Source organism: Gymnoscopelus braueri (assembly GCF_963280865.1).
Source record: "Gymnoscopelus braueri genome assembly, chromosome: 23".
Lineage (NCBI taxonomy): Eukaryota > Metazoa > Chordata > Actinopteri > Myctophiformes > Myctophidae > Gymnoscopelus > Gymnoscopelus braueri.
The window spans coordinates 3623175-3647873 of NC_137625.1; the positions used below are offsets into that span (position 1 = coordinate 3623175).

Here is a 24699-nt window from a genome sequence, read left to right on the forward strand (position 1 = left end):
GAGCTGGCAGGAAGTGCATGTGCGCGCGCAGCTGCGCGCGCGCGCGCGCGCGCGCGCGTGTGCGTGTGCGTGTGCGTGTGCGTGTGCGTGTGCGTGTGTGTATGTTTCAACAGAGGTGATCGTTTCTGTGCTATACGTGAGCGTGTGTGAGTTTGTGTCCCAGAAAAAGAAACAGTGATCAGAGAAACAGCCGGGTGGCCAGACAAACACACACACACACACACACACACACACACACACACACACACAAAGAACGGTACTGTAACGGTACTGTATTATTAGGAGAGTCAAGAAAGCACTTTGAAAAACTTTAAAGGCAAATATGGCAGCCGAGAAATAATTGGAACTGGTGGAATTACACATGTTTATCTTTCAAGCACAACCGCCGGCCCGCTGCAGAAAAAGCACCGGCGTGCTGTGCTGTCATGTCGCCAACGTACGCTTCGGTTTGGCTTTGGCACGTCACCCGCCCTCTGTCTCTCTTCTCGCTGTGTGTGGTGCGGGCCACGGCTCTCACGCCAACCTCCACACCGCAGATTCAGAACACACAGGTGTCGGTCGGTCGGTCGGCGGGGGGGAAAGGCAAGGCGAGCCGCGCGGTGGACATTTGCCGAAAGATTTGCTTAACTCTTTAAGACCTGAGAACGCATCTGTGTGTCATTTTTAGATTTCGTTGGGCTATTCAAAAATAGCAGATCTACAAGCTCATAGCGCGGCACCGAGTGCCGCGCTATGAGCTTGTAGATCTGCTATTTTTTTTAAATCGTGAAAAATTTTGTGCAAATCTTTGAATATATATATATTTAAAGCGAGCATTTCTAGCTAAAATGTTATTGCTTCTGGGGATTCTACAAATGTCTTCTAAATCAGTTTAAAACAGTTTTCTGAAACACTTATGTTGCTATAATATTAATGTCAGTGTCAAGGAGCCCCACAACGATATGTATTTGGCTGCGGACCCCCATCTCAAAAAAAAAAAATCCAGGGACCCCCAGAAGCAAAGATTTGAGTAAAAAACAATTGCTTTATAGATATATATTCAAAGATTTGAGTAAAAAACAATTGCTTTATAGATATATATTCAAAGATTTGCACAAAAAAAACACGATTTTAAAAAAAATAGCAGATCTACAAGCTCATAGCGCGGCACTCGGTGCCGCGCTATGAGCTTGTATATCTGCTATTTTTTAATAGCCAAAAGTATAAAATATGGATAAAGTGGTTACACAGATGCGTCCCCCGGTCTTAAAGGGTTAACAAAGTGTCTGAAAGCTATCCTGAAAGCCTCAAGCATGTAACCCGCACACACACACACACACCTCAAAATACAGTTCACGTCCTCGTCCTCCGTCTCTTTGTGTGCTTTCCCAATCTGGCTCTCGTGTTGCAGTGTTGCCAGATTTTGCAAGAGAAATAAGCAACTAGGTCTATGAAAACTAGCCCGAAAGAAGCGACTATAGGGCACATGAGCACTTCAGACCTATATGCATCGGATATTTAAAAAAGATGATCTAAGCTCACAACGCGTGAACGCGTCGCAATGCTGTGCGTTGTGACTGTGAGCTTGTAGATCTGCTTTTTTCAAAAGAATCTTGAAAGAAAAGCGAACATTTAACAACACAAATCTGGTTTGGGGGTCCAAATATTGTCACACAGGGGTCCATGGATAAATACATAATAATTTGGGGGTCCTTGACATGAAAATGTTTGAGAACCACTGGTTTAAACAACATCAGGAAAGAAGCCCAAATAAGTAACTACACTTTAGGGAAAAAAATCGCAACCAGCAACTATCAATATTTACAAGCGACTTTACAGAAAAACAAGCCCAAAGTTGCTTATAATAAGCAGACATGGCAACACTGCTCTGTTGCTGTGTTCACACAAACATGAAGATATTCTGTACCAAACTGACGCAAAAAAAATCTACACACCGTCACTATCGGGTGGAAACCTTGTATGTCCAAAACTGTTACTTTGCCGGAAATGGAAAAAATAACCAGAGTAGTTATTATCTAGTCACATAAAGTTTTTGTTAATACTAATACTACTACTTTTTCTCAAAATGGCAGCTCTAAACTCATAGCGTGAGCAAGCCCCCAGAGTTGCTGAGAAACATTGAAGCTGCCACCCCAGTGGCCAAAGCTGGAACTGCAGGCAGGGAGAAATACATGCATGCGCAAAACATACCGAGAGATATTTATATTATGTATACATATAAATATGTAAACATATTATACATAAATATATATGCATTTGCATATAAATAGGCATCTCGAGTGTATTTAATAAATATCTCGTGTTCATTCCTTGGCAACCGGGCTGCCGTAGGACGCAAAAAGGACACTATAGTGCACATGCTCATAACTCTATGGTGTGTCAAAAACGACTCAATACTTCTACTTCCGGCAGGCTTCCGGGTGCTTCAAAACGCCACTGAGCACATTCATTGAAATGATAGCTGGGGGCGGGGCAATCCGCCCTCTAGCCCATTAAGACCTGGAACGCATTTGTGTCACTTTTAGATTTCTTTAGGCTATTCAAAAATAGCAGATATACAAGCTCATAGCGCGGCACCGAGTGCCGCGCTACGAGCTTGTAGATCTGCTATTTCTGAAAAATCTTGAAAAAAATTAAAATTGGATTTTATTCCAAAAACTGTTTTTTTAAGAATCGCCTCAGGTCTTAAAGGGCTTATATTATACCTCTATGAGCGTGAGGCCACGTAGATCGGTTTTGACGGTTTTGTGTGACAATGTACTACATGCACAAAGTAGGGCATTCATTTAGGAAAAAAACATGGAGACACAACGTTTCTGACCGGTATTAACCAAATCAAATCACTGGCTTCGACTCTTTTCGGCGCTCGATCCAATGATGCTCTCGCCCCACTATTCCTGCTTGTAAAAAACAGAACCTGTAGGGTGTCGGGCAGAAACCAGCTAACTCCAAAATGTTCATTTTTTTCAGGAAATGACCTAAACAAAAAGGTGGAGTTAGGAGGTTTTGTTCATCATTGATAAGAACAGCTGAATGGACCTCAAAGCTCACAATGAGGTTGGAGGTCAAAAGGGGGTGGAGCCTGGAGTCAACTAAACCAGCTAACCACCCCACCCCCCCCCCCTTTGGTGGAGTTAGCTGTTAGCTGATCCAATTAGATGGTTTTGTCAGAAGCACTTTTCATTGGTTCAATATTTTTTTACAAACACAGAGACGTAAGGGGTGTTCAATAGCACTGATTCATGAAAAAGAAAACGCAAAAGCATCAAAATGGTGTTAGCTGGTTTCGATATATTCCTTTATATTTTTACTTTACATTTTTCTCACTCGATGGAGGCACACTTTATGCTGCCAACGAGTGCGTTGAGCAACACCTCAACGGTGACTACACTTTGTTTTATAGCTTTTGTCGCTGCCTCTCTCTCTCTCTCTCTCTCTCTCTCTCTCTCTCTCTCTCTCTCTCTCTCTCTCTCTCTCTCTCTCTCTCTCTCTCTCTCTCTCTCTCTCTCTCTCTCTCTCTCTCTCTCTCTCTCTCTCTCTCTCTCCATTTCTACTAAGCACAGCCGCAGGTGTGGGTTGGTTGGTTGTCGTGGCAACAGTCGGTAGCAACACAAGCTGGAATTCTCATTCGGCTCCCGACTTGACTGACAGCTCTGACAGGAAGTGCCTTGGTCTCCGTGCACCCCGGGAGGCCCAACCTCCTCTCTGACACGGCACGAAAAAATAAAGAAAAGCACTTACTGTGTGATTAACCACTTGAACCCTCCCCGTCTCTATTCTGGGGCACACACTTCGGCAAAAATAACTGACCTACAAGCTCACAATGCGTCTCACCTAGTATAGAGCCCTGCGGGACCCCAGTCAACTAACTATATTGGTTTAAGAGGTAAGAGGTGGACATGTGAACCCTGAGTTTAGGACACTCTTTTATCCATACTTTGATTTGTTAAGAAACAAGAGAGAGAGAGAGAGAGAGAGAGAGACGGGGTGGTGTGGTTGTTCTCCAGAGCGCCTATTGCATGTTCCACCAACAGGGTGAGAATGCAGCCTAAACAACAAGGGAAAATGCAACCACATCCTAAACCCCAAGGCATCTATGAGGAGTTTTACTGTGGGCCATACAGTCCTATACTCCTCTGAATACCAGATCTCCAAGTCATTGCACAACATTCCTGCCCTGCCTCCATACACAGTACAGTGGAAGAGAGACAGAGAGAGATGTAGAGAGAGAGAGAGAGAGCAGGAGGAGTAATGACAGGGGAAGAGATAGAGGAGGAAAAGAAATACAGACATAAAAAGAACCACTCAGGGAGAGTGATGGCAGAAACACACACGCACACACGCACACACACACACACACACACACACACACACACACACACACACACACACACACACACACACACACACACACACACACACACACACACACACACACACACACACACACACCATTTCATTAGCGCTGGTCTCCACCTGACATGGAGGGACTGGGTTTTCACCAGACTGCCCCCCAGGACCACAGAGAGGCTATAGGCCACTATATTTCCACACATCGCATATACTGTCGGGCAGACAACTCTTATCTCTGTATTTTAACTTTTTTGGAAAAATTCATGCCGTACTTAGAGCCATTCTATGTCACACAAAAGTAGCAAAAATAGCCGATCTATACAATCTCAATGATCTGCTGTTTTTGTATTGGAATCCTGAAAAGTAACATTGTTATTTCCTTTCAAATGCATTTATACTTATGTTAACTTTATGAACTTAAATACAAATACATTGGACATAAAAAAGACAATAGAAATCTAATACTACTCATTAAAGGGGTAGTTCACCCCCCAAATAACTTTTTTTCTATTGATTACTCACCCCATGGAGCCTTGAATTCATGGATATTTATTTGTTTTTGTCGCATTCCTTCCTTTATTATTTGATTATAATAAATGTAGCCCCATTGATTCCGGTAGGAGACACAAATGCATTTGTGTCTCCTACCGGAATCAATGGGGACACATTTATTATAATCAAATTATTGGCTTAGGAATGTGACAAAAACAAAAAAATATCTATGAATTCAAGGCTCCAGATGGTCAGTAATCAATAGAAAAAAAGTTATTTTGGGGGTGAACTACCCCTTTAAGCTACTAATATAGACTGAAGTAATTAAAGCGGGTCATGTTTGCATGTTTGGAATAGTAACAGCTGAAATCAATAATATATCAGTGTTCTGATATTAACCTGCGGGCCGCATTAAGTGAAGGTGGGGGCCAAGGGCGCCGATACTGCGGGTGCTTCGGGGCTAAAGCACCCACGGGAAATGAAGAGCACCCATCACAAACGCATACAAAAAAAACAAAAAACACTGACATCTTCACTTCAGGGAGTACATTTTTGGTACCAAATAACCAGATTAACCACATTAAAGTAACAAAACCCCCCTGAAAGGGTAACAAACCCGGGAAATAACTAAAAATGTGCGCGCGAGTCCCTGGTGGGGGCCACATGTGGCCCCCGGCCGGCCAGTTGCCCATGTATGCTATAGGCTCTGCCCCCCAGCACCACAGAGACTATAGGCTCTGCCCCCCCAGCACCACAGACACTATAGGCTCTGCCCCCCAGCACCACAGAGACTATAGGCTCTGCTCCCCAGCACCACAGACACTATAGGCTCTGCCCCCCAGCACCACAGAGACTATAGGCTCTGCCCCCCAGCACCACAGACACTATAGGCTCTGCCCCCCAGCACCACAGACACTATAGGCTCTGCCCCCCAGCACCACAGACACTAGGCTCTGCCCCCCAGCACCACAGACACTATAGGCTCTGCCCCCCAGCACCACAGAGACTATAGGCTCTGCCCCCCAGCACCACAGACACTATAGGCTCTGCCCCCCAGCACCACAGACACTATAGGCTCTGCCCCCCAGCACCACAGACACTATAGGCTCTGCCCCCCAGCACCACAGAGACTATAGGCTCTGCCCCCCAGCACCACAGACACTATAGGCTCTGCCCCCCAGCACCACAGACACTATAGGCTCTGCCCCCCAGCACCACAGAGACTATAGGCTCTGCCCCCCAGCACCACAGACACTATAGGCTCTGCCCCCCAGCACCACAGACACTATAGGCTCTGCCCCCCCAGCACCACAGAGACTATAGGCTCTGCCCCCCAGCACCACAGACACTATAGGCTCTGCCCCCCAGCACCACAGACACTATAGGCTCTGCCCCCCAGCACCACAGAGACTATAGGCTCTGCTCCCCAGCACCACAGACACTATAGGCTCTGCCCCCCAGCACCACAGAGACTATAGGCTCTGCTCCCCAGCACCACAGACACTATAGGCTCTGCCCCCCAGCACCACAGAGACTATAGGCTCTGCTCCCCAGCACCACAGACACTATAGGCTCTGCCCCCCAGCACCACAGAGACTATAGGCTCTGCCCCCCAGCACCACAGACACTAGGCTCTGCCCCCCAGCACCACAGACACTATAGGCTCTGCCCCCCAGCACCACAGAGACTATAGGCTCTGCCCCCCAGCACCACAGACACTATAGGCTCTGCCCCCCAGCACCACAGACACTATAGGCTCTGCCCCCCAGCACCACAGACACTATAGGCTCTGCCCCCCAGCACCACAGACACTATAGGCTCTGCTCCCCAGCACCACAGACACTATAGGCTCTGCCCCCCAGCACCACAGACACTATAGGCTCTGCCCCCCAGCACCACAGAGACTATAGGCTCTGCTCCCCAGCACCACAGACACTATAGGCTCTGCCCCCCAGCACCACAGACACTAGGCTCTGCCCCCCAGCACCACAGAGACTATAGGCTCTGCCCCCCAGCACCACAGACACTAGGCTCTGCCCCCCAGCACCACAGACACTATAGGCTCTGCCCCCCAGCACCACAGACACTAGGCTCTGCCCCCCAGCACCACAGACACTATAGGCTCTGCCCCCCAGCACCACAGACACTAGGCTCTGCCCCCCAGCACCACAGACACTAGGCTCTGCCCCCCAGCACCACAGAGACTATAGGCTCTGCCCCCCAGCACCACAGACACTATAGGCTCTGCCCCCCAGCACCACAGACACTATAGGCTCTGCCCCCCAGCACCACAGACACTAGGCTCTGCCCCCCAGCACCACAGACACTATAGGCTCTGCCCCCCAGCACCACAGACACTATAGGCTCTGCCCCCCAGCACCACAGACACTATAGGCTCTGCCCCCCAGCACCACAGAGAGCCTAGGCTCGGGGGGCCTCCAGTTATGCCCACCACACCACAGAATGCCCACTCACACACCACTAAACACTCATCTAGCACCAGCCTGGTTCTGATTACTCTCAATGCAGACGCACACACGCTCTCTCTCACACACACACACACACACACACACAGGGGAGACATACTGTATATACAAATACAAATACACACACTCTCACGTGGACCCATGAGACATAAATACAAACACACGTACATGCACAAACAGAAGGACACACACAAAGGGACATAAACATGCACATAAACACAGACGCACACATCTACACATTTGCATGAAAGCATGAAGAAATGTATACAGACAACATCTGAATGTATAAGCAAAGACACGCGCACGCACACACACGCACACACACACACGCACACACACGCACGCACGCACGCGCAAAAGAGTCCCAGACCTCCCGCCACAGTGTGTGATGGAGTGTGTTGATGCTGTGGTCAGTGTGTGGTTGTGTCTGCTATAGAAGCACAACAACATGGCATCTCCATCCAAGGTGCTTATGGAGGAGGGAGGTCAGAACTCCAGCGACACTTTTAGAACAACATTATTTGTTAGACCAACACGTCTGGGCTAGTGCCCTTCATCACAAGGGCGCAGTGGTGGAAAGTAACTAAGTACATTTACTTAAGTACTGTACTACAATTTTGAGGTATTTGTACTTTACTTGAGTATTTCCAATTTCCAATACTTTTACTTCTACTCCACTACATCTCAGAGGCAAATATTGTACTTTTACTCCACTACATTTATTTCAACACTTTAGTTACTAGTTACTTTCCAGATATAAATGATTACATTATAAAACATACATTAACCACTTTAGCCCTATTTTATACATAGTCTATTTGAAAATAGCCGATCTACAAGCTCACAACGCGTCGCAGCGCGACGCGTTGTGAGCTTGTAGATCTGCTATTTTCAGATATTTAGTACTTTTACTTTTGATACTTTAAGTACATTTTGATGCCAATACTTTTGTACTTTTACTCAAGTAAATGTTTAATTCTGGACTTTTACTTGTAACAGAGTATTTTTATATTGCAGTATTGGTACTTTTACTTAAGTAAAGAATTTGATTACTTTTTCCACCACTGCTAATGTATATGCTTCGTGGCATAGCCGGTGAACATCCCACAGCGCGCTGCGGCTCTGCAGCGTCTTGTAGGCTTGTAGAACGTGTAGACCAGGGGTTGGGCCACTTTGATGATGTAGAGGGCCAATATATTTCCACACTCACTCCAGAGGGCCACGTTGCATATGGTTGCTGTCGGGCAGACAACTCTTATCTCCGTATTTTAACTTTTTTCGCAAATGAATGCCGTACTTCGCCATTCTATATGTCACACAAAAATTGCAAAAATTGCAGATCTACAAGCTCAAAACGCGATGCGGTGCGACACGTTTATTTTTTTATTGGAATCCTGATTATTATTTATTTGAATCCTGAAAAGTAAATTTCAAATGCATTTAGTTATACTTATGTTAACTTTTTGAACTTAAATACAAATACATTGGACGTAAAAAAGACAGTAGAATTGTAATACTAGTCATTAAGCTACTAATATAGACTGAAGTAATTAAACTGGGTCATTTTTGCATGTTTGGAATTGTAACAGCTGAAATCAATACTATATCAGTATTCCGATATTAACCTGTGGGCCACATTAACTCTTTAAGACCTGAGAACGCATCTGTGTGTCATTTTTAGATTTCGTTGGGCTATTCAAAAATAGCAGATATACAAGCTCATAGCGCGGCACCGAGTGCCGCGCTATGAGCTTGTAGATCTGCTATTTTTTTTAAATCGTGAAAAAAATTGTGCAAATCTTTGAATATATATATATTTAAAGCGAGCATTTCTAGCTAAAATGTTATTGCTTCTGGGGATTCTACAAATGTCTTCTAAATCAGTTTAAAACAGTTTTCTGAAACACTTATGTTGCTATAATATTAATGTCAGTGTCAAGGAGCCCCACAACGATATGTATTTGGCTGCGGACCCCCATCTCAAAAAAAAAATAATCCAGGGACCCCCAGAAGCAAATATTTGAGTAAAAAACAATTGCTTTATAGATATATATTCAAAGATTTGCAAAAAAAAAACACGATTAAAAAACAAATAGCAGATCTACAAGCTCATAGTGCGGCACTCGGTGCCGCGCTATGAGCTTGTATATCTGCTATTTTTTTATAGCCAAAAGTATAAAATATGGATAAAGTGGTTACACAGATGCGTCCCCCGGTCTTAAAGGGTTAAGTTAAGGTGGGGGCCCCCGGGCCGCCAGTTGCCCATGTATATGATGTAGACCGCCACGGAAACAAAGTCACACAACAAAGCGTGAATGGGGATCGACTGATAGCAGCACAGTCTGCAAGTCAGCTTTATCACTGGCTCTGCAAACTTATTACATACTAAATATGCATGACCTGGCCTTGTCCTGTACTGTAAGTGACGTGGATCCAAACACACGCACGCACGCACGCATCTCTGGCTATCTTTGCCTTTATAGATCTGTTTCTCCGTCTCTTTGTCTATTGTCTATTCACCTTCACTTGTCTCTGTGTGTCTCAATGTCTCTCTATCTGTCTCTCTAATCTGAGTTCCCAGAAGTTCTCGCATAAAAACGGGAAGGGGCGAAAATCTGTCTGTCTGTGTGTCTGTGTGTCTGTCTGTCTGTCTGTCTGTCTGTCTTTATGCCCATCTTTCATTCACTCTCTCTCTCTCTGTCTCAGCAGGGATGCATGTAATGTGACTCTGGCTGAGGGTGAATGGTGAACCCTCTTCTCATCTGACTGACAAGACTTAGCAGGTGGCAGGTCCCCATTCACACACACACACACGCACACGCACACACACACACACACACGCACACACACACACACACACACACACACACACACACGCACACACGCACACACGCGCACACACACGTAACCCAAGCCCCGAACGAACACACGCACGCACGCACAGATAATATTTTTCTGCATGTATAAGTGCTTATATGCATACAAAACGTACACTGGAAACGTATGTACTTTATGTGCATGCAGACAAACAGACCCTAGCTGAAATGCACCCTGTTATAAACACACGCACACAGGGCCGGACTGGGACCAAAATTCAGCCCTGGCATTTTGGTCCGGACCGGCCCACCACCCCCTGGGCCGTTTTGTGGGGGGGGGGGGGGGGGTGGAGCGTTTCACTGTTTGAGCCCAGCCCTGCACATGAACTCTGCAGCCGCACTGAGGCCCCTGCTGGAAAGCATTGGGCCGCGCGACCCGGAAATTACCGTAATAATCCTAAAACGGGAGCGAAAATATAAAAAAAAAAAAAAAACGGCCCACCGGGCATTTGCCCGGTACGCCAAATGGCCAGTCCGCCGCTGCACGCACACGCACACACACATGACCTAAAGTCATTCTCTTCATATACTGTAGAATACAGCCCGTGTCCATGTATTTAGTTAATGATCAGTTTCACAACGATGGGTTCATTCACCGTAACGACTCATCAGCCTAGAGACTAGAACAATCCATAGAGGAACGCTGTTGAATGGTCACAAACTGTTCCAACTGTATCCAATATATTGATGACAATATTAGAATGAGCCTATAGTCATGACTCCCCATGCGATAGTAAAATGTAACCTTCATGCCGCAAGACACAATCATGTATGTATGGGTCTTCAACAGGGGGTCCGGGACCTCTAGGGTGTCCTTAGAGTTACTGCAGGGGGGGCCGCCAAATCTTTGTGTAACTTTTTTGGAGGGAACATTTGTAGAAAATAGCAGATCTACAAGCTCTCACTATTTTCGGAAAAGAGAATGAAATCTATGAAAGAGTTTAACCTGCAACGCAATGTTATACAATATGTAGTGGGGGCAGTGGTGGAAAGTAACTAAGTACATTTACTCAAGTACTGTACTTAAGTACAATTTTGAGGTATTTGTACTTTACTTGAGTATTTCCAATTTCCAATACTTTTACTTCTACTCCACTACATCTCAGAGGCAAATATTGTACTTTTACTCCACTACAATTATTTGGAAACTTTAGTTACTAGTTACTTTTCAGATATAAACTATGATATAATGAAACATACATTAACCACTTTAACCCTATTTTATACATAGGCTATTTGAAAATAGCCGATCTACAAGCTCACAACGCGTCGCATCGCGACGCGTTGTGAGCTTGTAGATCTGCTATTTTCAAATATTTAGTACTTTTACTTTTGGTACTTTAAGTACATTTTGATGCCAATACTTTTGTACTTTTACTCAAGTAATTTTTTTATTCTGGACTTTTACTTGTAACAGAGTATTTTTATATTGCAGTATTGATACTTTTACTTAAGTAAAGAATTTGAGTACTTTTTCCACCACTGAGTGGGGGTCCCTGCTTCATCTCTCCCTCAGCTAAGGGGTCCGTGGCCTTGAAAAACATTGAAGACCCCTGATGTACTGTAAGACGAACATATTATATGAAACAAGCTTTGGTATACACATAACTGACAGTAATGTTAAAGCCAGCCCCTCCATCCCCCATTAACATGCAACTCCAGCTAAGGGCGTTTGACACATTTCTCAATGGTTTGATGAATGGCTTTTTTGTTTTTGCACACAAAGTGCTGTCATTGCATAATTATTTGTGGAAAATGCGTGCAAGCACAAATATGCAATTGAGCGTACCGACGCGCACGTATACGCACGCCGCACGCACATGCATGCACACACACACACAAGCGTACACACAAACCTACACACACACACAGAATAAATGTTATTATTCCATCTATCAACTTGTGGACTAGGGTGGAGGGAGACAAAATAACATTGTGGTTGATTTACTGGGTCAGTGCATTGTAATGTAAGACATTTTGGGGTGTCTTGTAATTTAAGATATTTTGGTTGCTGTGCAACACACATTCTCACTCCCCAAAAGGCAAATTGTCACTTCTCGGGACGGACATCCCAAGAAGTCAAACGGTGACTGGAAGGGGGCACCCTTCTGCACTCCAGGAATGCGGGGGGTGCGGTTCTCAAACCCAAGACGTAAAAGGGTGACCGCATAAAAAACTAAGTTAAAACGACGGAGGCGTGCCGCCTAAAGCAGACTTTAGCCACGAGAGGCACCGGCAAGCGAGCCGTCACGGCGAGCGAGTCGCCGTGACGAGCGTTGCGTTCAGTCAGCGCTGTTCGAGTTAATGCGCTGTTCGAGTTAATGTCCCGGACAGAACCATCAATCAACTCATCAACTCATATTCATATATCTTATATAAAATATGCTTAAAATGATTGTGATGCTATGTTACCACATTTAGCTGGGGACCCCCTGGTAACCCCCCCAAGGACCCCTGGGGGTCCCCAGACTCCACTTTGAGAACCTGCTTTACATTGTAATGTGAGACATTTTGGTTACTTTACTGTGCTTTACATTATAACGTAGACAACATGTTGCAGTGTTTTGTAACACTTGAAACCCACCATGAGTACGTCTACGCATGCCCCACTCGGGCACGTGAACTTTGTCCGCGTGCACTCTCATTGAGATGCATTGACCAGACGTCCTGCTGTGGCCAGGTTTGGCGAGAACAGTCGCGCACCAACCTGAGCGTGCAATAAAGCGTGTGTGCGGGCTCCTTTTGGTGGGTTCCAAGCATTTTGGTTGCTTTACTGTGTCAGTGCATTGTAATGTAATACATTTTGGTTGCTTTACTGTGTCAGTGCATTGTAATGTAATACATTTTGGTTGCTTTACTGTGTCAGTGCATTGTAATGTAATACATTTTGGTTGCTTTACTGTGTCAGTGCATTGTAATGTAAGACATTTTGGTTGCTTTACTGTGTCAGTACATTGTAATGTAAGACATTTCGGGTGGGATACAAACATTGAAGTACCACACATCAAAACACGTCTTACTGGACAAGACATGAGAATGGAATGTAGACAGAATAGGGGTATAGTATGTGTGTGTATGTGCACATGCATGCACGTGTGTATGTGTGTGTGTGTGTGTGTGTGTGTGTGTGTGTGTGTGTGTGTGTGTGTGTGTGTGTGTGTGTGTGTGTGTGTGTGTGTGTGTGTGTGTGTGTGTGTGTGTGTGTAATAAGATGTGTCTCGTGTGAGCCACAATCAAAGAGATAGAAAAAGCAACAACGAAGGGAAACATACAGTATGTATGCACACACAGACACACAGACACACACACACACACACACACACACACACACACACACACACACACACACACATATAGCCGACATGGAGACTGTACTTAGGGTCTGCGGTAGCTGTGGTTCTATGAGAAACTGGAGGGAATGAGAGAGAGAGAGAGAGAGAGAGAGAGAGAGAGAGAGAGAGAGAGAGAGAGAGAGAGAGAGGCAGACATCTCCAGGGCGCATTGGGGAAAACACCTTATAATTTTCTACATCCGCCCTGTCAGCCCCAACCCACAGAATGGACGGATCCACACTCACATGTAGATAGATACATTCAAACACACACACACACACACACGCACACGCACACGCACACGCACACACACACACACACACACAGTATGTATACTGAAGACACAGAGATGCAACCGCACACATGAAAAAAAAAGAAAACACATACGCATATATTCACAGGCGAAGCGAGGCCACACATAAACACAGCCATATGAGTGTGCGCGTGCACACACACACACACACGCACTCACACACACACACACACACACACACACACAGTCTTATTATGGGGCTCAGTCCAGACTGCGTTGAGAGCGGTCCCACACCGAGCGTCTATTTTGAAAGGTACAAAGTCGATTCCAAATTCTCTCTCTCTCTCTCTCTCTCTCTCTCTCTCTCTCTCTGAGTTCCACCCATCCAGCCAGCCAGCCAGCGTAGGGCGACTGGGCCGACATTAAGAGGTTGTAGGCCCCGTAATTACCCGGCCCCGAGGGTAATTATCAGGTTGTTTAACGAGCCCTCTAAAGTTCTGATGCACCGCGTGCTGTTCTGTTCTGCTGGGCCCTTCATTTTGAAGCGTCACAATAGGGTCAACTCTTTAACTTTCACAGGAGTCTCTCTCCCATGCAGCCTGTGTCATTTTGGCGTGGGCTGCACATGCACGGCCCAACCTTTAGGGGTCAGTGCATCTCCTGATGTCTGGTTAAGAACAGTGGTGGAAAAAGTACTCAGATGTTTTACTTAAGTAAAAGTAGCAATACCACAATATAAAAATACTCTGTTACAAGTAAAAGGCCTGTGTTCCAAAATGTTACTTGAGTAAAAGTACATAACGTATTGGCTTCAAAATATACTTTAAGTACCAAGAGTAAAAGTTCTAAAATGTTTGAAAATAACAGATCTACAAGCTCACAACGCAATGCGACGCGTTGAAGCTTGGAGCTTGTAGATCGGCTATTTTCAAATTGCCTATGTATAAAATAGGGCTAAAGTGGTTAATGTATGATTCATAATGTAATAATTTATATCTGCAAAGTAACTAGTAACTCAAGTTTTCAAATAATTATAGTCGAGTAAAAGTACAATATTTGCCTCTGAGATGTAGTGGAGTAGAAGTAAAAGTATTGAAAATTGTAAATACTCCAGTAAAGTAAAACATACCATAAATTTGAGTTAAGTACAGTACTTTGAGTACATGTACTTAGTTACTTTCCACCACTGGTTAAGACTGTGTGTGGCTGCGTGGGATTATGTTCAGATATGCAATTATGTTGGAGTGGTCTATGCTCTGATGTATGTCAGTGTATCACTGCACTATCCGGTAACTTCAGAGGCTCGCTGCTTTTCGCGAGACGCCATTGGCTGCATGCACTTCCAATACCAAATCAAATCACGGCACACTAATGTAACACCATTCATTTGTGTTTGAATGAACAGTTCTTCACGGTCGAAATGTGTGCTTTTAAGGTTAATGTTTTTGTAAGCAGATTTTGCTTTTATTTCGTCCATCTAGGCATTTAGCAGACACTATTTATCCAGGGCAACTCACAGCAAGGTGAACACATACATCAAATGCATAGAGACAGTGTAGTGCCTCGGTAATCTATAGGATCATAGGTAAAACAAGAACCTAGCATCAGTCTAAACAGTAAGAAATATCAAAACAAAACAAAAATAAGTAAGTAATAAATAATGGACATTGACTAAATAAGTTTCATGTGACACGAGTTTCCAGGCAGAATTGAATCGGCATCTATGTAGCGATAAGAGATTCAAATGGACAGTTTTTTGTCTGACTGCTTTTCCGACCAGATTTGGTCTGTAAACTTAAAGGAGTAGTTCACCGATTTATTCTTAACTTATTTAAAAAATCTCCATGAATTCAATGCTTCATGGGGTGTGTAATTAATAGAAAATAAGTACTTTTTTGGGTGAACTACTCCTTTAAAACCCCTCACCAAGCAAGATGATTTTAACCTGGACTCAAGTTTCCCCCCCTCACGTCTCTGTTTCTCTCCTTAAGTTACGTGGCGAGGCTTTAGCAAAGGAGGAGCTATTTCAGTCCCATGGAGAAGAGAAAATCATTAACAGCGTGATCATCGTTCTGTGTGTGTACCCTGGGAAGCCGGCTCCTTTCTGTCTTCGTGTCTTAACCGACCCCACTGGGAAATCATTTACTCTATACGTTCGCTTTCGCCGGACTTCCCGTGAGAGGTCATCCTATCTGCCCGCCTCCGATTCTCTGGCCCGCTGTACCACTCTCTTAACTGCTCGCTCTGCAATCGTTTGACCGGCCTCTCCAGGAGAGGGGGAACTCGCTCGCATACGGCACTTGTCTCAACCGTTCACTCTGCAATCGTTTGACTGGCCTCTCCCAGCACAGGGGAAGTTGCTCGCATGGCACTTGTCTTAACTGTCCATCCCCCGGAGGAGGGGATTCCACAGGGCTTCGTTTGACATCCGCCCCACACTGCTGGACCTCGCTCAATAGGTTCCTGCCCTCGTGTAGCTCCTTCGTACAACGGTGTCACGCGGTGAAAATAGCCAATATAAGTTCACAGTTTGCAGTTTACAACTGTAAACTGTTCACAACAGTTTGCAGTCCACCACATGGTGTGAGCTTATGGATCGGCTTTTTTCAGCGTGCAACACCATCGTCCGACAGAGTATAAATCGGGCTTAACTTTCCTATTTGGCCCCACTGGCTCACTCCTCTGACCGTCAGTGGTGGAAAGTAACTAAGTACATTTACTTAAGTACTGTACTTAAGTACAATTTTGAGGTAGTTGTACTTTACTTGAGTATTTCCAATTTCCAATACTTTTACTTCTACTCCACTACATCTCAGAGGCAAATATTGTACTTTTACTCCACTACATTTACTTGAAAACTTTAGTTACTAGTTACTTTTCAGAAATAAATTATGATGTAATGAAACATACATTAAACCACTTTAAACCTATTTCATACATAGGCTATTTGAAAATAGCCGATCTACAAGCTCACAACGCGTCGCATCGCGACGCGTTGTGAGCTTGTAGATCTGCTATTTTCAAATATTTAGTACTTTTACTTTTGGTACTTCTGTACATTTTGATGCCAATACTTTTGTCTGTCTGTCTGTCTGTCTGTCTGTCTGTCTGTCTGTCTCGCTGCACGGGCACTCACTGGATTGTCCTTCCCGGGAGAATTCCTCCTTGTCGTTTACTGGACTTAATTACCATGCAGGCTGGGCAGAGAGAGAGAGGGAGGGGGGGACGAGTGACACTTCAGTGTGACAGCCAGCCCCTCTCTCTCTCTCTCTCTCTCTCTCTCTCCTGCAGCCCCGACTGCGCGTCTGCCAGCCTCTCCGTGTCCCTCCTCCTACGCCTCTTTTTTCATCGGCGTCCTACCGTCAAGCAGCGTGTGGGCGTCGAACGGTGGAGCCATCCCCTGACGAGCATCGAGACAGTCATCAGACACCTGTGGGCCCTGTCGTCTAGCGCCCAGACAAACAGGCGAGCGGGCGTATGAAACGGAACGCAGACACAGACCGTGAAAGCGTATGCAGTGCGTGTTTCACCTCGACTGAACGCGCACGCGTTGTCAAGGCGATGTGACTTGCATTCAACACGCCAGCAGCGCACGATGGCGAGCACGCACACACACACACACGCGCGCACGCACGCACTTCAATCACGCGGTGATTCTAACTTGTAGGAGGCCGAATACCCATGCACGCGCATACACACACACATAGTACAATCACAGTCACACAAAGCCAGGGGTGTCATTATCTGAGCCCACATCATAATCTGACGCAAAACACACATACATGCGCACGCACACACACACACACACACACATTGAGACAAGGGAGGGTGTTGAGTCCTCGCACCAAGATGTAGCAGGAACTTTCGCACGCACGCACGCACGCACGCACGCACGCACGCACACACACACACACGCACACACACACACACACGCACACACGCACACGCACACACGCTGGGCCTTTGATGTACTTTTAGCCAAATGCACAGTACGTCTGTATCAACGACAGACAAACGTGTTTCAAAGCCCAACGTGTGCCCATGCAGCCAGAGAAAGAGAGAGAGCTGATGGCTTGATGACGGATATTCATCACTCACACAGTCGACTCATGCTTTCCATGTTTGACGACATGTTTATAATTCACTGTGTTGTCAGCAGCATGTTCACTTGTCACAACGAAGAGCATAGGGGGGAGGAGGGGGGGGGGGGGGGGGGAGAAACTTGTGTTCACATTCTTTTTGACAGATGGTTCTACGGAGACGGACTGATTTATACTCAGTTGCGCGCCTGTGTGTCTTGCATCGGAAATAGATGATCTACAAGCTCACAACGTTGTGAGCTTGTAGATTGTCTATTTTCGGTGCGCGAGACAGCGATCCACACCGCCAGTATAAATCAGGCGCCAGGTGATTTCACCGTTGTTGTTTTTTGTGGGTGACATGTTTGTTCTATACATGCTAGCAGCCATCACCGTGACAGAATTACCGTAACATTGTAACATCTTACATCTTATTTGCATGAACCAAGCCATCACAAACCCTTTGGCCTTGTGGTCAGAGTGTCTGCCCAGAGACTGGTAGGTCGGGGGTTTGATTCCCCCGGGCCCGTGTCTTACCAAAGACTATAAAAGTGGGACCCAATACGCCTCCTTGGATGGCACTCGGCATCAAGGGCTGGATTGGGGCACGCACATCAAGCTGCTTCACGCTACAGAAACAGGAGATAGACACCTGCCCCTCCTATGGGCCTCATGGCTCGGCAAAGGCCTTCTTAAAGGCATACTAGGTAACGTTTTCAACAAAACTAAAGTTAAATTGTATATCTTTTGTGAGTGGCAAAAGTTTCACAACACCCACTCCATGAATTTCACCCCCGGAAGCCTTTTATTTATATATTTTCTATTGAACGTGGACTGGGGGGACTTTCCCGGGAAAATGACGTTCCTGGCCAACGTCATGACGTCGTGGCCGACGTCCTGGCCGACGTCATGACGTCGGCCAGGAACTACCGCAACGGTTTCCTGTTTGGCCAGGAACTACCGCGCTAATAACAAAAAGGAACCTCACGCTGATTTTAAGAGAATGTAGGATTGGAAGATCGAAAAAGAACAGAAAAAGAAAGCACAGCTCATTAATGCTCCACTGGCTAAGAGAAACGATCCGTAGATAGTATAAAACAATTAAAAGATCGCTTTTTGAAACGCTTCCGGCTTCCGGTGAAAACGAATGGAATTCTGGGTAATCGAGGAATACGGAAATTGTATGCAGTGACGGTAGTGACCAGCAGAGGTTGCTAAAAATCGTTATTTGTGATTCTGCATTGTACAACTTTAACTTACTTAACCCAACACAAAGCAAACCAAATGAAACCCCGCAAGTACACACACACCACATTACTGTAACACAACATCAACCTCAAAAACACCCACAAAACAGCCCACTTTTGCAAATCGAAATTGCGCCAATTATCGTACACTTCAAAAGCTTGAAAGGGTGATATAATGAACTGTATTCGGGCCTCTGTTACGATGCAGAAATTACAGCTCGTGTCTCCAGACCGTCACACACCATCATGTCAAGTTACAACATACACACCACGCCTCTAAAACATCATCTCTTTCAACCAAAAAAATGTCTGGGTCAAAAATAGAAAACATTTAATTAGGTAATAAACAACATGTTTACTACATTAAAAACTCGATTTAGACCCGTTTTTTTTTCTCTCCCCTTCTCCGCCCTCGTCGTGTGTTTGAAAATAATGTGAGGCATCATCTTTAGGTGTCAGCTGACAACAAGAAGGGCACTTTTATCCACATTAACCTTGTTTTCAGCCACAGAATGAGGGCAAATGAGCCTGTTCGTAACACAGTCAAATCCCCCGGCGTCGATTTAACTCGGAGAGCGTACAAATGTGACCAAATGGACCCTCACGGGTCCATTTGGTCACATTTTGTACCCTCTCTGAGTTGCGAATGGACGAATTAACGCTGAGGATTTTTAACGGTGTACAGTTTTTTTCAGAGGGCACACATTTTACAAGGACAAACGAGATGAAAATAAGGAATGGTAGAATGAGAGAGAGAGAGAGAGAGAGAGAGAGAGAGAGAGAGAGAGAGAGAGAGAGAGAGAGAGAGACCACACTGAGGGAGCCGTATACTTTCGGTCATGTTGTAGGACAAAGAACCACAATGGCCTCCCCTCAACGACATTAAAACGAGAGAGAGAGAGAGAGAGAGAGAGAGAGAGAGAGAGAGAGAGAGATGAAAAAAAAGAAAGAATAAAAACCATCCCCAAAAAATGTGACAAAAATGTTGCCAGTTATTTCTGGCCGAGATGAAAAGTCTGCTATTACAAAGATCCTGATTTAGTCTAGGGTGTGAGAGAGGAGACGAGACGGAGAGAGGGAGAGAGAGACCAAGCCTGAGAGAGAGAGAGAGAGAGGGAAGAGGAGGAGGAGGAGGAGGAGGGAGGTGACGAGGAGGAAGAACCGGCGCTTTGCAGTCTCCCCTCAAAATAACACAGAACGAGGGAGAATAACATGTTTGCATGTGTGTACGTCAAAGAAAGCGGACACGTGTGCCAACGCCAAAGGACTCTGGTTCTACACCATTATTACCATCACTCACAAATAACCCTTCATGCACAGTACAGTACCTGCCCTGTAGTCATATATATATATACATACACACACATTATAATGTACATAATACTGTATATACTTTCCCCCTCTTAACCCATTAACACCAGGAACGCATCTGTCATTTTAAGATTTCTTTGGCTATTCAAAAACAGCAGATCTACAAGCTCATAGCGCGGCACCGAGTGCCGCGCTATGAGCTTTGTAGATCTGCTGTTTTTGAAAAATCGTGAAAAATCGTGCACATTTTTGAATATATATAAAAAAAAATTAAAGCGAACATTAGTAACTCAAATCTTTGCTTCTGGGGGGGGGGGCCTGGAACAACATATTCTTCTGGGGGGAGGGCCCTGGAACAACATATTCTTCTGGGGGGGGCCCTGGAACAACATATTTTGCAAATGTTTTAGAAAATATGTATATTCAAAGATTTTTCACAAATGTTCACGATTTTTCAAAAATAGCAGATCTGCAATCTCATAGACTATTTGAATAGCCCCCAAAAAAACGTTAAAAAATTACACAGGTGCGTTCCCGGTCTTATTGGGTTAAACAAAACCAGAACTCCACCAACTGCTCAATCCATTTGGAAGCTAATGAGTGCAGGAGAGAGAGAGAGAGAGAGAGAGAGAGAGAGCCCTGGGTCGCTCCTTAAAAGAAAAAAGGGCTCTTGTGTCATGACAGGGAAGGAGTTTTGGGACAGAGGCCATTAAAAGGCAGGCTCCGCTGCCTGCTCGGAGCACTTAACGGGGCCATACGGGTATGAGCCCGAAGGGGGACAGCCACCGGCAGGCAGCAGGCAGCCAGCGAGGGGGAAATTGGTACCGGGGCCAATACATACATTTACCTTCGGGCGCGAGAGCCCCTTTCCAACTGGCATATGGAAGCAATCGGGGGCTATTTGTAAGAATGAGAGTGGAGGATTCTGAGAGAGAGAGAGAGAGAGAGAGAGAGAGAGAGAGAGAGAGAGAGAGAGAGAGAGAGAGAGAGAGAGAGAGAGAGGACAGAGTTAATGGGAGAGAGGAATATACAGAGCAGGAGCCACTGTTTTCTGAGAGAGAGAGAGAGACCCATGCAGTGAGGCTCGTGAGGCATAGAATGGTAGAAAGAAATAAAACATACCAAACATTGATACAGGATTGATGAAAACACATCAAATGCTCATAAATTACACCGTAATAAAGTTCCTTTGCATCTGTGAGAGTTAATTTAATTCAATTGAATTTAAACACTGAGGGTTTGTTTTACCGTGTACTGCTGCACAGCACACACATGAGAAGAATTAAGATTTATAAATGAATATAAGACAAGCTGATCAACTGTATGTCAGAGGACCTCAACCCCCGTGGGTTTCATGAGCCCACCACCCTTAAAAGCTGCACTAAAACCCTCGTATTGGGTCCCTCAGGGCCCAATACTAGTGTATTTTCTGTTCTGTGTAATTGTGGGGAAAGCTTTCGCTGAAAATAGCTATTTTCAGCAAAAGCTTTCCCCACAATACTGATGCTTAGTGTTTAAGAAAGTGGTTCTCAAAAGTGGGTTCCCGCGGACCCCCGGGGGTCCCTGACGGGGGTTCCAGGGGCTGCCCAGCAAAAACGAGGAACAGTTTAAACATTTAAGCCCTATTTTATCTGTCCTCTACTCTGAATGTATACTAGCTCACAATGCGTTGTGATGCGAAGCTTTGTGAGCTTGTAGATCAGCAATTGTTTCGAAAAAAACAAACAATTGAAATGTCTTGACAAATCTTTACAAATCATCTCTCATGGAGGTCCCTCACACAATATGTTCGATTTGGTGGTCAGCAACCAAACTATGTAACTATGCACCTTGACATTGTTTAAGATTTATTTGGCTATTCAAAAAATAGCAGATATACAAGCTCATAGCGCTATGAGCTTGTATATCTGCTATTTTTGAAAATGTGTGCAAATCTTTGAATATGTATATTTCAAAGCGAACATTTGTAACTCAAATCTTTGCTTCTGGGGGTCCCTGGAATAGCATATTTTACAAATGTTTTAACCCATTAAGACCTGGAACGCATTTGTGTCACTTTTAGATTTCTTTAGGCTATTCAAAAATAGCAGATATACAAGCTCATAGCGCGGCACCGAGTGCCGCGCTATGAGCTTGTAGATCTGCTATTTTTGTGCAAATCTTTGAATATATATATATTTAAAGCGAGCATTTCTAGCTAAAATGTTATTGCTTCTGGGGATTCTACAAATGTCTTCTAAATCAGTTTAAAACAGTTTTCTGAAACACTTATGTTGCTATAATATTAATGTCAGTGTCAAGGAGCCCCACAACGATATGTATTTGGCTGCGGACCCCCATCTAAAAAAGAAAAACAATCCAGGGACCCCCAGAAGCAAAGATTTGAGTAAAAAACAATTGCTTTATAGATATATATTCAAGGATTTGCAAAAAAAAAACACGATTTAAAAAAAAATAGCAGATCTACAAGCTCATAGCGCGGCACTCGGTGCCGCGCTATGAGCTTGTATATCTGCTATTTTTTAATAGCCAAAAGTATAAAATATGGATAAAGTGGTTACACAGATGCGTCCCCCGGTCTTAAAGGGTTAAAAAAACATTCATGTTCATATAGGGGACAACAGAGAGTGGTGGTCTTACCCTTGTACGAGAGCTTTAACCGGGGAACGCTGTGCCCGGGCTCCCCAGCCCGCCCCAGCTGGAACACCGCCCCACACAGCAGAACTACAATCCCATACAGGTATTCCATGGTGCTTGGAGAGGAGAGGAAGGGTCCTGCCTGGCTGGCTGGCCTTCCCAGACCAGGGAGGGGGGGGGGGGGCGGGCAACTAACACTCCTATAACCAGTGCCCCGAGATGTGTGTGTGTCTTCCCGCTGGATGGGTGGTGGGGGGGGGGGGGGGGGTACACCGATCCCCCAAGAGTCTGCCTATGATATCCCTCCCCTCTGGAGTGAAGATCTACACACACACACAAAAAAACCTGGAAGTGGAGAGAGAGAGAGAGAGAGAGGGTCCTCCAGGGAAGGCTTTAGAATCCCAGTTCTCCTGGATCCTCCAGAATAGTGTGTGTGTGGATCGCAGTGGGAGGTTTAAACGTGGCTTTCTGAGGGGATGAGGGGGTCTCACATGGCTTCCAGTGTGGGGGTCCCAGTGGCAAGAATAGTCCCTTTTGGCCGTGTGCGTGCGTGCGTCTGTGCGTCCTCCTCTCCCCAGGTAAAGGCTTGGCTATAACACAGGGTTGCCTCCTTTGTGAGAGACAGTGGCTGATGTGCACAAAATAATCTTTTTAAATGAGCTCAGTATCCAGATGAAGTGGTGGATGGTATCAGATCTTGTTGTATCTCTCCTCTCTCTGCTCTCCTCTCTTTCTCTGTTTCCTCTGCTTCCAGCAAGACACAGACGGCAACCCTCTAATCCTTGAGCGCAGCTCCACCAGACTGAGAGAGAGAAGAGAGAGACAGAGAGAGAGAGAGAGAGAGCGCTAAACCATTCACACAGGAGGGGAGGGGAGGGGATGGAAGGGGAGGGAGAGGAGAGCAGCTGGGAAAGAGAGGGCTAGAGAATGTGTGAGAGAGAGAGAGAAAGAGAGAGAGAGAGAGAGAGAGAGGGGGGGGACTTATAAAAAAACATTGTGCTGGGTTGGAGCTCATCATTAAACTCATCCTTTTCATTAATTGCTTTAACCTTTTTATGGATTCTTTCATTTGGATTCTTTTTTGTATTCCATTCCATCAGGATATTCTCTCTCTTTTTTCTTGGTATATATTATTTAATTGACAGTATTTCCTTCTTTCTTTCTTTCTTTCTCTCATTCTCTCTTTATCCCTCTATATCTTTCTCTGTCTATATGTTATATGTTTATCTCTGTCGCTCTCCCTATCCCCCCCTCTCCCTCTCTCTATACCTCTTGTTGAGTGGCTTGTCCTCAGACAGGTCATTTAGAAGTCTATCTGACACATTAACAGACTACCCCCCCTCCCCCCTCCCCCCCACCCCCCCCCCCCCCCCCCCCCACACACACACACACACACACACACACACACACACACACACACACACACACACACACACACACACACACACACACACACACACACACACACACACACACACACACACACACACACACACACACACACACACCTGCAACAACAACTCTCACCAGGAACTCTCACCAGGAAGCTAGAGTCTGGAAAAATACAAAACTATTATTGGAATAAGGAGCCATTATATGTATTTTGTTGTAACCATGTTTTATGCATCTATGT

General features: G+C 45.3%; 1 protein-coding gene across 1 annotated transcript in view; it reads right to left on the reverse strand.

The window, feature by feature from the left end:
* sema3aa (sema domain, immunoglobulin domain (Ig), short basic domain, secreted, (semaphorin) 3Aa) overlaps positions 1 to 23852 on the reverse strand; it is a 92825-nt gene extending 68973 nt beyond the window's left edge. The window contains exon 1 of the mRNA XM_080421525.1: positions 23070 to 23852. Coding sequence (XP_080277651.1) covers positions 23070 to 23178 — 109 coding nt within the window. The 5' untranslated portion in view covers positions 23179 to 23852. The remainder of the gene's footprint in view (positions 1 to 23069) is intronic.
* Positions 23853 to 24699: the final 847 nt, after the last annotated feature.